The sequence below is a fragment of the Alligator mississippiensis genome, chromosome 4 (genome assembly GCF_030867095.1).
Source record: "Alligator mississippiensis isolate rAllMis1 chromosome 4, rAllMis1, whole genome shotgun sequence".
In the NCBI taxonomy this organism is placed as follows: Eukaryota; Metazoa; Chordata; order Crocodylia; family Alligatoridae; genus Alligator; species Alligator mississippiensis.
Genome location: NC_081827.1, coordinates 163,526,048 through 163,541,614, shown reverse-complemented (window position 1 = coordinate 163,541,614; position 15,567 = coordinate 163,526,048). Strand labels below are relative to the sequence as shown.

The 15,567-nt window shown below is 42.6% G+C and overlaps 1 protein-coding gene across 1 annotated transcript; it reads right to left on the bottom strand.

Moving 5' to 3' along the window:
• Positions 1-2,477: 2,477 nt before the first annotated feature.
• Positions 2,478-10,238, bottom strand: LOC102576294 (keratin, type I cytoskeletal 10; the record flags this gene model as incomplete). The annotated part of the gene is made up of 8 exons (XM_059726957.1): positions 2,478-2,826; positions 3,825-4,318; positions 5,182-5,408; positions 5,620-5,745; positions 6,165-6,326; positions 7,285-7,441; positions 8,273-8,355; positions 9,588-10,238. Coding segments are annotated over 8 exons (1,920 nt in total), but the record flags the coding sequence as incomplete, so codon positions are not given.
• Between the last annotated feature and the right edge of the window lie 5,329 nt (positions 10,239-15,567).

The following is a 15,567-nucleotide window of genomic DNA, read 5'->3' as shown; positions in this document are numbered from 1 at the left end:
CCCCTGTGCCTATCTCCTTGAAAGCTGGCAGGCTTCATGACCTCAGCAGGGGATACAATGCCTGCAGTATTCACCCCGCTGCGCCTTAACACACACACGACACAAGTTTTGCTTTCAAGAATTTTGAGGTGCTGTTTCCCAGAAACTCCTGCATCTATCTCCTTGAAACGTGGCAGGCTTCATGGTGTCAGAAAAGGATACCATCTCTGCACGTTTCATCCAAATCAAGGAAGAAATGAAAAAGTTATAGGCTGTTTCATGCTTCCCCATTATAGCCTATGGGCAAAACGTCGAAACAGCATTGAAACAGTGAAACAATTTCGAGGAAACAAAATGGAACAGCACTTCAAAATGAAACAAAATTCAAAACAAAACACTGTTCTGTCGAAATGTTGGAACGGAAGTTGAAAGGAAACAGTGCTGTTTTGTACAGCCCTAGTAACTATGATGACCCTGTGTACCTTGCCCCTTGCTTGGTTTCTTAGGGAGCAGGGCTGCTTCTGTGACCCTGACGCAGAGCCATGGGAGGTCCCTGCTGCTGGCGGCCCTTACAGGAGCTCCAGGGGTCTCAGTGCAGCAGGCGGTTGCTCCTCTCCTGTGGTCCTTGCAAGGGAGATGATTCCTGCCCAGACCCCTGTCCCCTGGCACAGCAGGGAACAGTGTCTGGGCTGCAGGCAGCACCAGTTCCCTTGCCCAGCGCAGCTTTACACCACCTGGCAAATGCAGCCTCTCCCTGGGCCTGCCTGCACAGGGGCTTCTGGTGGGCTGGAGCAACCCCCTACCCGCTCTAGCCCAGTGCTCCCTCCTAGACACTCAGCCCGCCCCTTTCCTGGGTGCCTTCTCACTCACGGAGCAAACCAGGGCAGTCTCAGGTAGCCTCCCACTGGTCCAGCGTCCCCCTCCCCTCCTGTGTTCACCCAGCTACACAGGGGCTTGTAGGAGGGGCTTGCCAGGCTCAGGGTCTCCTGACAGGCAGGTCTTCTTTTATGCCTGCCCCAGCCCGTACCAAAGGGGGAAGAAAGAATACTCTGTTTCTCTCCTGTGCAGCCTCTAGCTGCCTCTTGTGCAGGGCTTTGACAGGGGCTTTCTAAGGATGGCAGTGGTGAGGTCCTATCCCTGACCTCCACCCTGTCTCTTTTCCCCTTTGTTCTCCCTCCCAGGAAAACTGCTCCCCCTTTTTACACAAGCCTTCTCAGCCAATCCCAGGCCACGACTCTTCCTGGGCATCCACTAACATCCCTCTCATTCAAACCCCTGCTGGGCTTACATTACTCCTCCCACTTCAAAGAGGGCTGCCTCCAGAGCAGCTTCACTCACCCTCAGGGCAAATGGTGTCCCTTTGGGGATAAACTCTCTTTCTCTCTTCCCACTGTCCCTCTGCAGTGTAGCACTCCCTATCCCTTCCTCTGTGTGCAATTTTAATGCTGCTAAAGAAGCAACTAAAAGAGCTTGGCTTGTTTAGTGAGGTAAAATCAAAACTGAGAAGAGATATGATTACTTTCTATGAACCTATTCCGTGTAACCACCAGGAATACAAAAGAACAATGTAAACTAAATGTTGACACAGAAACAAATGGGTGTAATTTCCAATGGGAGTAAAAAAAATGTAACTGCTTTTAAGACAGATGAAAATCTGTTTAGCAATAGATTTATGTGGCATGCCAGCAGGGGGCTGGTCTTGGTGACCCAGAAAGGTCTATCTTTCTATGTTCAATATCAAATTCAATATGCCATACAAAGGATTTTTCATAAATATCCAGAAATAGGCTTTCCTATCTGCATTCATATATACTGTAGCTGACGCAACCAGAGAGGAAATATTACCATCAATGTTTGAATAGTATGAAGGGAACAGCTCCTGGAATAGAATTCTTCCAGCACGAAGGGGTTTTTTTATATAGCTTTCTGTTCCTTTTAACTAGTGCAGGGGTTTTCAACATGTTTTGGCCAGGGGACCCCTGGTGGCTGGTTGGGAAGCGGGGCATCCCCCGGCAGCCGGTCAATGAGCAGAGGTGGAGGAAGTCCCCTGCGCAGCACGCAGCAGTGAAACGCAATAGTGCCGCCAGCTTCTCCGCGCCACTGCCACATACCCCCTGGGACCATACAAAGTACACCCAGGTGTACACGCGCCCCCCGCTCAATACTCCAAAACTAGTGGATGTCCATGCTATCATATCTTTGTGTCTGCGCGTCAAAGCCATGCTCTAGAACTACCATATCTAATGTAAAAGTAGCTTCCCTCAACTTTCTCTTCCCTTTCTATAGGTATTGAATTTGTGTTATTTGACAGAAATGTTATTCTGGTCCCAAGATTTATCTAGTCATAATGGAGTGACATGATTCCTGAATCTGAAAGGTCTTCTTTATGGAAAAAACACACGCATCCCAATACATGTTATGGGGGAAGGCAGCTTGGTATTTACAGCTGAACTGAATGCCCACAAAAAAGCATTAAAAAAATACTTCTCAAACACAGGTTCCTGTTTGCATTAGACAGAAATAAAGTTTTATTACAGAACTTTTTCACCAAAACGTAGATTATTTTGCATGGTACAGCTTAACTCAAATATCAATGATTGAACCCATAGAGCATTGCAGATGAAAAGGGCATAGAGTGTGACAGGCAGGAAGGTGGCTCATCTCAACAGCTGTGATGGGCCCCTTGGGACAGATTGAAGTAGCAGTGCTAAGTAACTGTTAGGAGCTTTTCTCCTTGTCCTTTGTTCAGGCATGCAGAGAATGTAGACAACACGATTTAACTTTCTCTCTGAGCAATACTGAGCTCAAGGATCATTGGTATCTCTAGTTAGGATTTTCTTGCATACCCTGTTGAGAGATGGAAGGCATCATTCATTAGTTTAGCAATGCAATAAAACCACATTGACAAAAAACTGGACAAAAAAAAAAAGGAATTGGGGAAATTGGTAGGTTGGTTGTCAATATTCCAGAAGCTTACAAAAGTATTCCAGAGCTATGAAAACATGGTACTTTGGGAGTGGTCTTGAGAGCATGAAAGAGCTGGAAAAAAAGTTTTAATTGTACTTAAGTGTTATTTCAGCAAAACTATGCTGCGTGATATTCATTTACACCATCTATTAAAATAAAAAGGAACCAAATATGCACATCTGAGGGCACAGATTTATTCTTGGTTTTCATAGCATAGGAATATGAACGCATATTATTTTAGAATGCAACCTATAAATCCACCGTGCATTGAAGCATCTTCAAAAGATTTTGTCTTATCCTCACTTTTCTTCTCCCCAGGCCTCCCCTCTCCCTGCCCTCTGCCTGCATTTGTCTATTTTTTCCTATTACCTTTCATTTCTTCTCCCTCCATTTTGCTTCAGACAAGCCCCCTCCCCCATCCATCTTTAATCCGAGGTCCATTTTTCATACTCTACGTCTTGGCTAGCAGTGGCATCAGGAACAACTGGGAGTCAAAGAGCACTCCCAAATTGAATACATCCCCATTTCAGCTGTAGAAACCTCCCTTCCATGTCCTAAAGATCCCAACTGACCATTGTTACAAAGACCATGTTTAGACTTAACTTCTGCCAGATGGGTTTCCAGGATACCCAGTTAATGGCAGAGTCTGATTATATTTGGAATTAAGAGTGAATCAGCTGTCTATAAATCATACTGCAACCCAAATGATCTCAAGGTTTTCCTACTAGTATCTCATTCCAATTGGCAAAGAAAGGGCTAAAATAGACACTTGAAGAGTCCCCTCAGTGATTCTTTCAGCCCCATGAGATAATTGGCACATAGTCAAAATTAATCAGAAAGAGACGAAGGAAACAACTGAACAGTATAATACTCCTTACCATGGCTTTCTCCACCGCTGTTGCCAGACTGGGTATGAGAAGATGAGGAGATGCCATGGGAAGATGAAGAGTAGGAGTGGGAATATCTGCCATCACTACCACTTCCTGAAATTCTAGTTCCTCCTCCACCGCCTCCACTACCACCACCTACTCCTATTCCACCACCTCCGATGCTGCCCCCTCCAATGCTGCCCTCTTCTATGCCTCCTCCAGTGCTGCCCCCTCCAATGCTGCCCCCTCTTATGCCTCCTCCCCTGCTGCCCCCTCCTGTGCCTCCTCCCATGCTGCCCCCTCCTGTGCCTCCTCCAATGCTGCCCCCTCGTATGCCTCCTCCCATGCTGCCCCCTCCTGTGCCTCCTCCAATGCTGCCCCCTCGTATGCCTCCTCCCATGCTGCCCCCTCCAATGCCGCCCCCTCCTATGCTACCACCTCCTCCAATGCTCCCTCCTCTTATTCCTCCATAAGAAGAGCCACCACCACCTCCTTGTTGGTTTCTGTGAAAGAAGAAAGATAAAAGTGATTAAAACCACACAATAACTTCATAAAGGGAAAACAATTCAGTGAAGATACACAAAAGCCTGGCCAGCATCCCCCTACTTTTCCTCACCCAGCCCCCTCACCCTGTAGGATCAGCACAGAGAAAGATGCTGTCACAAAAATCCATGTCTCCCTGGACCTTTACCTGGAGCTGCCTTTTCCATGGTCTGACTGGCTAGGAAATTATTTGCCATATTGGGTCCTGAATTCGGAGACTCTAGTGTGGCAATGGTTTCCAAATTTGAAAGGCACAAAAGCCAACTCATTTTCTTATTTGTGTTAGGACATAGATCAAAACTAAACAAAACAGGCCAATTGCTTCAGAGAAAATAAAGAATAGCCTGAACCTTCACTAGGGCATTTCAGGGTGAAACTTGTGTGACAGTCTGGAGAAATGTGGTTATTGTCAAGCTGCAATCTTTTTCAATTTCACTGTGTCCTTCCTGGTCCTTTTTTGGAACGAGAACTGCCAGAATAATGCCAGGAAGACTCTTTACATGGCCTTGGCTGTGCAGCCCAAAGTCGGTAGTGTGGAACTTTGGAAATATTTTCCTTGTGCAATTCCTGTTCCAGTTCCAAAAACCAGGATGGCATGACACTTTCAGGACCATCTCCAATAACTCTTCCAATCTCAGGACAATTGCTCAGTATAGCCAAGTGACCCCTATTTTTATGTAGATGTTGTGGCTGTAGAATCTGTTTTGCCAGTCCTGCCCCCTGAGCTTGTTTTTATGTCATCACTAATTTAGCTGCAATTTACACTCAGAATTGACAGAATTAATGCTTCCTAAAGTCATCCAACTCTCAGTCATTTACATACCCAATGTCTTGCTGTCCTTCCTCAAGCAATGCCCGGTATTGAGCTATCTCCTGTTCCAGGCGAGTCTTGATACCAAGTAGCATCTTGTACTCCTCGTTCTGACTCTCCATTTCACATCGGATATTGGCCAGTTCTTCTTCCACAGGGATAATCATGGCCTGAATCTGTTGCAGCTGCATGTTGTAACGGCGTTCTGTGTCTTCCAAGTTGGATTGAAAAGACTGTAACTAAAAAATGTAAAGAATAGACAGCTTGTCAGCATGTAGCAAAACTTAACTCTGATGCACAAAGCAGTACTTTTCCATAATAAGAGGGAGAAGTCCTTTATAGCCTCTCTCCATTTACACAAAGAATGTTTGAAATAACTGCTGTCTTATCATTCCAGTAACTCATGTGTGCTATGTCTTTTATGAGAAGCAAAGAAAATGGACGTCATACCATGCTGAGCAGAGACTGAAGCTCAATTTCCAGTGTCTGATATTCACGTCTCAGCTCTGAGACTTGTTGGTTGCTTGATTCCATTTCCTGACTGCTGCTATGGACTTGCTGATTAACTTCTTCCATCTGAAAAATGTAAATACAGAATCAAGGTTTTTTTATTTATAGTTACAGTGATTTTTTTATTATAAATTCATCTAGAAAGGCAGTGGATATAGCTAGGGCAGCTGCAACATGGGTTAGACTTCATAATTTTTCTATGCACGACTCTGTCAAATCACCACGAGCCTAGCTTGTAATTCCCCTTGTTGTTTTAATACAGGGGCTCCACATAATACTAACCTTAAGTTTACCTTAAGCCTAGCTTGCAGCAAACTCCATCATTCCAGCCCTGAGCAGCTTACACTAAACCATCAGGATATTTGCAGATGATCATCATTAGGCAATACATATACAATTGGCCTACCCCTATTGAATGCATATATGATAAAGTAGGTCAAAGCTTTTTGTGGGAAAGATAATTATGTATAAATACTGTAATTTACCTTTGCTTCAAACCAGCTTTCCACCTCTCTACGGTTGTTTTCAATGAGCCGTTCATATTCACCTCGCATTTCATTTAGTTTTTCCGTCAGATTAGTGCCAGGGGCAGCATTGACCTCCACACTGACATCACCAGAAGACTGTGACTGCAGTCCTTTCATTTCCTGCAATGAAAGTCAAATCCCCAAGGTAAACGCCTCATTGTGAAGTCATACCTGCAGTAATCCTCCTCATCTCTGGAGGACTGTTCTCCCACTGCCAACATCACTCTTTCTTATGAGGCCTTTCTTTTACATCTCATAAGACCTTCTCAATCATGTGGCAAGAGTGGAGCTTTCCATCAAGCAACACTGAGGCATCACAGGTTGTTTGGCTCTACCTCTGCCTCCTGATGGATTTTGTGAACCCTGTGGGTGTGTACATGTTCATTAATATGCCCTAGTTACTGCACATTAAGTTTAGTACTTGGTTAATCAAGTAGTAATTCAATGCACAGTAACTCACACTACTGTGCAGTAGGGCCTGAGCAAGGGAGAGTGGGGGTGGTAATGTTTAGTGGGAGTGCAGTAGGCTAATAACACTACACAGTAGCATATTAGCATGATTTTCGACCAGCACACTACTGCACAGCATTATTGGGTTACTCTGCAGTAAGAGTTTACGTGTAGACACATCCTGAATGTAAGTTGCACTTTGCAGTGGTCAGCTTTTGCATTATGACCCACAGGAAATATTTACAATGACTCCCACTAAAGGACAACTGTCATTGATAGCTCCTTTGGCTTATATATATATATATATTACATCTGTTTTTTATTCCATAGTTTTAACAAAAGAATTGAACAAAAGGAATGGACTCCACTCATTTCCTGAACTCATATGGTCTTATATTTAAAGTGGTCTTAACCTAACCTCCCCTTTGCCACTCCAGATACATGCCAGATCAAGTCAATGAGAGCTATGAGCACTTAACGTTTCTGAAATTTGGAACCAGAATGTCTGAAGTTGGACAACCAGAGTCAGTGGCCAACTTTTAGTTATTCTTATTCAAGAAAGTCCATGGAGAAATGTCTTACCGTGGTATTTTAACTAGTTACTGTTTCAAGGTGGGAGGGATCTTACCTCTTCATGGTTCTTTTTCAGAGAAATCAATTCCTCCTTCAGGGACTCAAATTGTGCCTCCAGGTCAGACCTGGCTAAGGTCAGCTGGTCTAACATGGGGCGTAAGCCATTAATATCACCCTCCACATTCTGGCGGAGACTGTATTCAGTTTCATACCTAAACCACAAAGAGAAAAGATGATAAAAGCAATGCTGGAGCGCTCAATTTAGTAGCAATGACATTATATTTATGAATGGGACATCTTCACCAGTTCATCCTTTTCTGCATTATTTTAATCTCTTTGTTTAATTCTTAATACATTAGCCCTAACTCTCTTTGAACATACACTGATTTTTACATTGTTTTAATCCAGTTGGCTTCAGTAGAGTCATTCCTACGTTAGTCCGAGTGGTGGAGGCTCACGTCCACAGCATTCCCTGACCATCCTGCCTATTGGTGCAATCAAGAAACAAGGTTTGCTTCTAATGTCTTTTACTGGACTAAATTTGTAGATGGGATAAATATGGATGTCATACTTGAAGATCATGCAAGTGATACGTATCTTAAGAAAATACTTTTCTCTGAGGCTTTTACATGTTCCCCCTTCAATGTATACATAACACAGGTATCACCTTCCAGTCTCTCCTATCCTCAGAAGCAATTCTTCAAAGTATTTTTGGTTTTGTAACTTTCAAATCACAAAAGTTATCCTAACACCATTGAAACCAGTGAAGTTTCATCAACTTATACCATCTGAAATCTGAATCTAAATCTCAAGTAGCCTCTCAGAAATATATGCAAATTTTAGAGCTAGAGATTTTAAATCTTGGAAGGCTCCCTTTCAATGGAAGTCTTATAAAAAAACTAAAGGTTCTTAAAGTGATAATTTTTCCAACAACTGTCTGTCAATATGATCAATAGTAAAAGACTCCATGGTTTCATGCCGGCAGATGTGAGGGGAAAAAGATAGAAGAAAATGGGTTTGACGTGGTGGATAAACATACTCACTTCATTCTAAAGTCATCAGCAGTCATCCTGGTGTTATCAACATCCAAAAGGACCTTGTTAAGATCCACAGTTGCAGAAATAATCTGAAAAAGAGATGACAGATGATATTCATCCCTTTGGCCTCTTCAGACTGACATAGAGAAAGAAGGAAAAAAACAGGACACATATATGGATTTCTTAATAACACTGTCCATAGCAGTGCCATGCAGGAACACTGAGAGATAATAAAATCTGAGATGCAAGAGGCTATTGCTTTCATGTCCATTACAAGGCAAATGGTGTACTGTACATGCATATCAGTATTGACAGATGCATGTATTAATCAAGCTTTTGCTACCATGTATGATTTACAAATGCATCATAGTATAACTACTATATCTTGTTCAAAAGAATGGTTAAGCAAGACCACTATATTCCCCAAAATAAGGCAAAAAATATTTACCAACAGCTGCATTTAGATTTCATAGACATTAGGGCTGGAAGGGACCTCTTAAGATCATTGGGTCCAGCCCCCTGCCCAAGGGGCAGGAAGTCAGCTAGGGTCAAAGGATCCCAATGAGATAAGCATCCAAGTGTTTCTTAGAAGTGTCCAGAGTAAGTGCTTGCACCACCTCTGGGGGGAGTCTGCTCCAGGCCTTGGAACTCAGACAGCAAAGAAGTTTTGCCTTATGTCTAGCCTAAAACAGTCTTGCAGGAGTTTGTGACTGTTGGACCTTGTCATCCCTTGGGGTGCTCTGGCATTCCCCCAGATCCTGATGCACACCCCTTATTATATGCTACCAGAATGAGAGTTACTGGAATCTTCAGCATGGCTGAGATGTCTAACTGGCTGTGATTGTTTTCTTATTTAGTAGGGCTAAGAACCTACAGCACACATCTTGGCTTATTTTCCACACTTGGGAAGGTCTATAACCATCTAAAGCTCAGTGTTGGCCATCCACATTGCTGGCAAAGTCACTACCTCATCTCCCATGGAAGGAGAGAGGCATGCATATGTAGCGGTACAGAGAGTCAGTGGAATCGGGTCCAGCCCCACAAAAACATGCAGGCCAACCTAGCTGTGCAAGTGCATCACACTTAAAGCTGCTAGCCCTTGGTAACAATCTGATTTGTGGACTCTTCCAGAGTCAGGGTAACAGGAAAACACATCCCTTAATTTGGACATTTCTTAATTTTTTAGAGTTTGTTCAAGCACTGTAGGATTTGTTGAATATTGTACCTGCTATCTCCTGAGAGATCTGAGCATGGCCTCAAAAAACAGCCCTTATGATGCTTAGAGCTTGTGGGGTTTTTAAAAAAAAGAAAAAGCTCCTACCTGATTTTGAAGGTCTTCAATTGTTTTATAATACTGGCTGTAGTCCCTTCCACCTTGAGGACCTTGCTTCTGATACCACTCCCTGATTAGTTGTTCAAGGTTAGCATTTTCTTCCTCCAAACGTCGCACCTTGTCCAAGTAAGATGCCAGGCGTTCATTAAGGTTCTGCATGGTCATCTTTTCATTGTTGGAGAGAAGGCCAGTATCATCACCGCCAAAACTACCGCCACTAAAGCCACCACCACCACCACTAAATCCACCACCACCAAAGCCACCACTGCCACTAAATCCACCACCACTAAAGCCACCACTGCCACCAAAGCCACATGGACCAGGGCCACCTCCATAACCACCACCAAATCCTGCACCGCCACCTCCAAATCCTCCAGCACCACCACCATATCCCCCACAGATACCACCACCACTTGGTCCAAAGCTCCCCCCACTCATTCGCCCTCCATAACTGGAACGGCTAATCCTTCCACAACTGCCACTGCTAAATCCCCCTCCATAACTGATCCTAGAACCTCCACCACTGTAGCTTCTACCAGAGAAGCCTCCTCCACCACTGCTTATTCCAGAGGAAGTATATTTCCTAGTGGAGACTGAGCTGTGCCCAGTCCTTCCTCCTCCACCACCACCGCCACCTCCACCACCACCTCCACCGCCCCCACCACCACCACTACTGCTAATAATTCTAGAAGAGCTATATGAAGACTTAGTGCCACCACTCATAGTGGCAGAAGTTAAGAGTCTAGCCTAAAGCCCAAGTTTAGTAGCACAGCCTGGTAAGGACTCAGACTGCAAACTCTCATTCCAATGAGATTGTACTTATACCTTGCACAGTGGGCGTCTGCATCAAGGTGTTTCTTTCCCCCAGGGCATTTGCAACCTGTGTGTGTTTAAGCTGAACCATGTGAGTTCACTTGGGTGGCCCTGTGTTAATTTGGATCTTTCTGTGTTAGATAGTACATTGCCTCATCCCACGTATGTCCACTTCATTATGGCAAGAAGCCCTCCACAATACAAAGCACTATACTGATGGCATCATCTGAGGGAAAAGGTTCTTTTTCTTAGCTCCCAGTTCCCTATATGAAAAATAGAAAATGAACCCTAAATCCCTCACACTTAGGTTGGATATCTTTTCATTATCCATGTTGTTGTTTCTCATTACTGCAGTTATCCACTGAAAAAAATCTTTTTTTATATTTCCATTTTCTACACACTCCATCTCTTTTTTTCTGTTCAATTTTTTGTCTCACTGGACAAATCCTGCAATATATTTGTATTAATAAAGGTGTTTGTCTATTTAATTTGTGCTTTTCCTCCAAGACTGTCAGTACCAAAAGGAAATATTGTAAACACAAAAAAGATTGCAGTCAATACATCAAGATTGTTTTTAAAATGAGCAAATGTATTTAATGAAGAACACTATACAGAAATATGTGAAATAGTACTGAAAACTTCACAGAGTAAGCTATTGCCATTTCCATTTAGCAAAGAGTTCTTACATATGAAATCATAACAAAATCACTTGTACTATAGTTTTACTGTAGCTTTTAAAGTAGTGAAATGAAAAGCTATGTAAGTCAAAGGATGTGTCCTAAACCACAGTCATGTGACTTGCTGTTCATTGATGAATTAATCTTTGTCATAACAGAAAACTAAATACCATGGCTCAGATCCAGAATCCCAGCCCCACTGCAGCCTCTTTACCCCATTATGGCAGCTGAGTTCTTGTGAGATTTTTCAGCCTATCTTTGCATAAATTGGAGGTTTCATTAGTTTTGGCCAACAAAAAAAACCCTGTGTTGCTTACCTGAAAGCAACCACTAAAGCTTCTGTGATTCACCAATAAGTAGTTTTTGTCATCTCCCTCACACATGAATTAAAGCTCACAGGACCACAAATTACTGTGACTTGGCAGCTTGTAGCATTCTTGGGAATACCAGAATGTATTTTTTGCAGAATTGATCTTTACAATCTGTGATATTTTGTTATGACCTCTGTAGGAAGTGGGGATGTGAAAATTAGCAATTGGTGTGGTCATGACATTTTCATTCCCTCCTCCTCCCCCCCACCCCCATCATGCACTCCTGCAATGAGTGCAGAGGGACACAAAGTATTACTTGGATTGCAGTTTATGCAACTTCTTTACCAAAGCTCACTCTTCATGACTTTATCTTGACATTTGATATGCACAATAGTTTCAAGGTTATGAAATAACCTAAGCCTTTTTGATGAGGTGATAACTTGTCCTTTTCTGGCAGCTGTAGTGTAAAGTTGCATTGCTTTTGCAGACTGAACATAGGTTTCAGTCTTTAGTGGGCTATCCTGAAGTTGGCTGTATGGAAGATCCAATTTTCCATATGCAATATATCTTTTTTAATGTCTTTTTTAAATTCGGGTAGCATATTTTTGGTCAGTGAGGGCCCTGTTTCACAAAATTCATCCAAGGTAAGTTAAATGATTTGTCACACTGAGTTTCCCATCACCAATTCTAGTGATATGCCTTACATATGCTTTTCTAGCTACAGTCTAATCCATAATTTCTCTGGGTTTAGAGGATGATAATGACCTGGAAGCCCTCTAGTGTGTGTGCAACAAGAAAATAAACATAATGAAGCTGTCAGATAACCTGCTTGCTTATGTTTAGGATGGCTTTTGGCATGATCATATTAAATAACCTGTATCCCTTCCTCTTTTCTTCTATTATTTATACAATGCCTTTTTAGATGGATATCTGTTTCCGGAAGGTGAGCAGTTCAGGTAAAGACTTGTTTTACTCCATGCTTGTTAAATGTTTGATATGCATAGGGATCCATAAAATAATAGAATGATAATAATTATTATAAACATTTTAAAACAGGGTACCTGAAAATGGATGAATTAAAAAAACAAAGTGGGACTTTTAAAATCTAAATGAGACTATTTTATTTCAATACATTTTTCTTTATAAAACAAACTGGTTGAAAAATTCAGTGGAAAAGATGACAACTTATAACAAAACCTACATTTGCTATAATGTAGTAATATAATTTGAATTACATAAACACAATAATCAATCAGTGCATATTTGCTGCCAAAGTTTTAGAGTCAGACAGGTCACTGGATAACTGCCTAGAATGTGTTTGCTAACATGACTGATCAGCTTTCAACCCTGGTAGCAATTTCTGCACTTGCAGAAAAAAAGACTATTAACAAAAGACAAGAAAGCTTATTTTCCAGTTTGAGGCGATTAAAAATTGTGTGGGACTCCAGAAAAGCAGAACTCTGCTGCGTCATAAGTTTTGAGGCATATGGTGACTAGAAATAATTTATTCTGTTTAATAATCCAGGTACATACAAAACATATTTTGATCATTTTTTTCTTCTATAGCTAGCACATTTAATATAGCCTTATTTATCTAACAAAAAGAATTTCTGAAACCTAGCCTGTTTTGTAGTTTTAACTGAATTCCAATTTCTATCCAAAAGCAGGCTGCGACTAAACACATGGGGGGAAATAAGCATCTAGTAAATAAGAAATATCATTCCCAATTTTTAATAAAACATAAACATTCAAAATCTGAATAAAAGTTTGTTAAGCTAAGTTACCTGAGTGCACATGTATCATACTGTTATCACCAAATAAGTAGCAAATTCAGTGTGAAGTTATGCTTAGTTGCAGATCAACATATCTTTATGGTTACCAACCTATGAGATTTAGCCTTTCTTTAGGAAAATAACAAATTAAAAGAGGAATTAAATCAAGGTTTCATATTTGTTGATATAAATCAGTGGATTAAATCACTTGGTTTAATTCTATGCACTCTGTTTAATATATTTTAACTCTTTTTCTATTGCAGAGAAATATAAAATTGATACATAAAACTATATAGACATTCTGTAATTTCACAATAAATATTTTAATACAATTACAAAAGACTCTAATGCTGAGTTTTTAAATCTTCAAATAAGACCTGCAAAATTCTGTCCCACGTTAAGGGTATGCTAGTTAGACTCACAAAATTATTTATTCTCCTTTTAATCAGAGGCATAACTGGACACAAGACTGCCCTGTGCCCCAGCGGTGTAGAGTGTGGTGTCAGTATCTTTACTCCCAGCAGTGGGGCTGAGCTGACACTGCAGTTGTTGCTATGTTTGTGCATACCCAAGGTTCAGTGTCCAAGCCTGGTGCCCGGGTCACCCCCCAGCCCCAGCCCCCGTCCATTCCCCACCCTCCCACCTGCTACTAATTCTAATACTTCAATATTCTCATCAGTTCTGTATATAGATGGGAAAAACATGTGAACTTCTGTTTCAAGAGCATCAGTAGCTTCCAAACACTATGCTTGTGAGGCTTTCATTTTTTTCCTTCAGAGATGCTATTATTTCATGAGCATTGTCACCAGTTCAGTCATACTACTTTCTTTATGGGCTTGCCATGTTCCTGCAATTTTTCCCCCAAGCTATATTGTTCGTGTCATAGAATTGATATTGTCAGGAAATGTCATTGCTCAGTTATATCTTCAGGACTTAATACATTGGGAGGATGACAATCAAGTAGGATAGCAGTTTTAGTTGGATATCAGTTGCTTCATACTTAACTGTAATTCTGACATTGTCTGTTTGTCTACATACATAGTTTCTCTCTAGTAGCTTTGCTCACCGTTGTTTCTAAGTAGCACGTGCTACAATAATAAATTAGGTGCCAATTATAGAATCACAGGAAAAAAGGATGGGAAGGAAGGGACCTCAGGAGGTTATCTAGGTCCAACTGCCTGCTTCAGGCAAATGTTTGTCTAACCAGCCCTTAAAAACTTCTACTGATGGAGATTCCACAGCCTCTCTACATAACCTGTTCCAGTGCTTAGCAGATTACCTCTTATTTTGTCCCTTGTGGGCACAGTGAATGCATTTACATTGTTGGTTTTGCCATGACATTTAGGGCTTTGGAGGAAGTGTGAACACAGATTTCTAAGTTTCAAATGATCTTGAAGCAAAATGCTTCTGGTTTTTTTCCCCCGTTGTTTTTTTCCCATTGGTTACTGAGTGGTTACACTCACCCAGTCACTGTACAGTGATTAGCTCTGTTAGCCTCTTATAGGTTACTGAAATTAGCCAAAATGGGGATGCTAACAGCAGTTGACAGTCTTTTGATAGCTTCACCTAATTAGCTGTACAATTTCACCTTTCTCTCATTACTATTAGTTGTAGTAGGGACATTGTACAGTATGTTGTATTTACTCAATTAGAAAACAAGTTGTTTCCTCCCCATTTAACATGGGGGGGAAAGCCCCTTGCCTTATAGTAGAGCATGAGGGGGCAGGGGGCAGGGGTTGGGGCTGGAGCTGGAGCTGCTGCCTGCCCCTACTGCCTCTGCATGCCCAGTGACTCCTCCCCACCAGCCTCCAGGTCTCCCACCCTGCACAGCTTCTCCACCTCTCTCCTCCTCTGCTACACACCTTCCTTTTGTTCTGTGCTGGCTCCATCCTCACAGCATGGAGTATGGAGAACATGCTCCAGCCTGGCCCTGTAGCAGCAGTGCTGGCTCCATGCTACTGCTACAGGGTTGAATGGGAGCCATACCCTAGGCTGCATCAGGGATGGAGTCTGTTGGCATGGATCAAAGGTACGGTGTGTGTGGGCAGGAGGAAGGGGGTGGTTAGAGGGTCAGCCAAAGGGAGAGATTTTGGGGTGGGAGAGGGGAGGAATGGTGGGGAAGACTTCAGCCTACAGGGGACAAAAGCACCTTGGAGGTGGAAAGAGGGGCGGGGGGCTGGGGGAGAAGGATCAGGGCATCCTGAAGCTATGCGGAGGGGGGGGAGGGGAGGCTCAGGGGCAAGCTGTCTGCCCCTCAGTGCCTGCCCCACCACCTCCACAGTGCCTTCCCCCTACCACCTATCCCCCTATTGCCTTTCCCCACTGATCCCTCCATTGCCTTCCCCCTTACAGTCCCCCTTCCTCCCCTATCATTTGAACCCCTATTGCCTCCCCC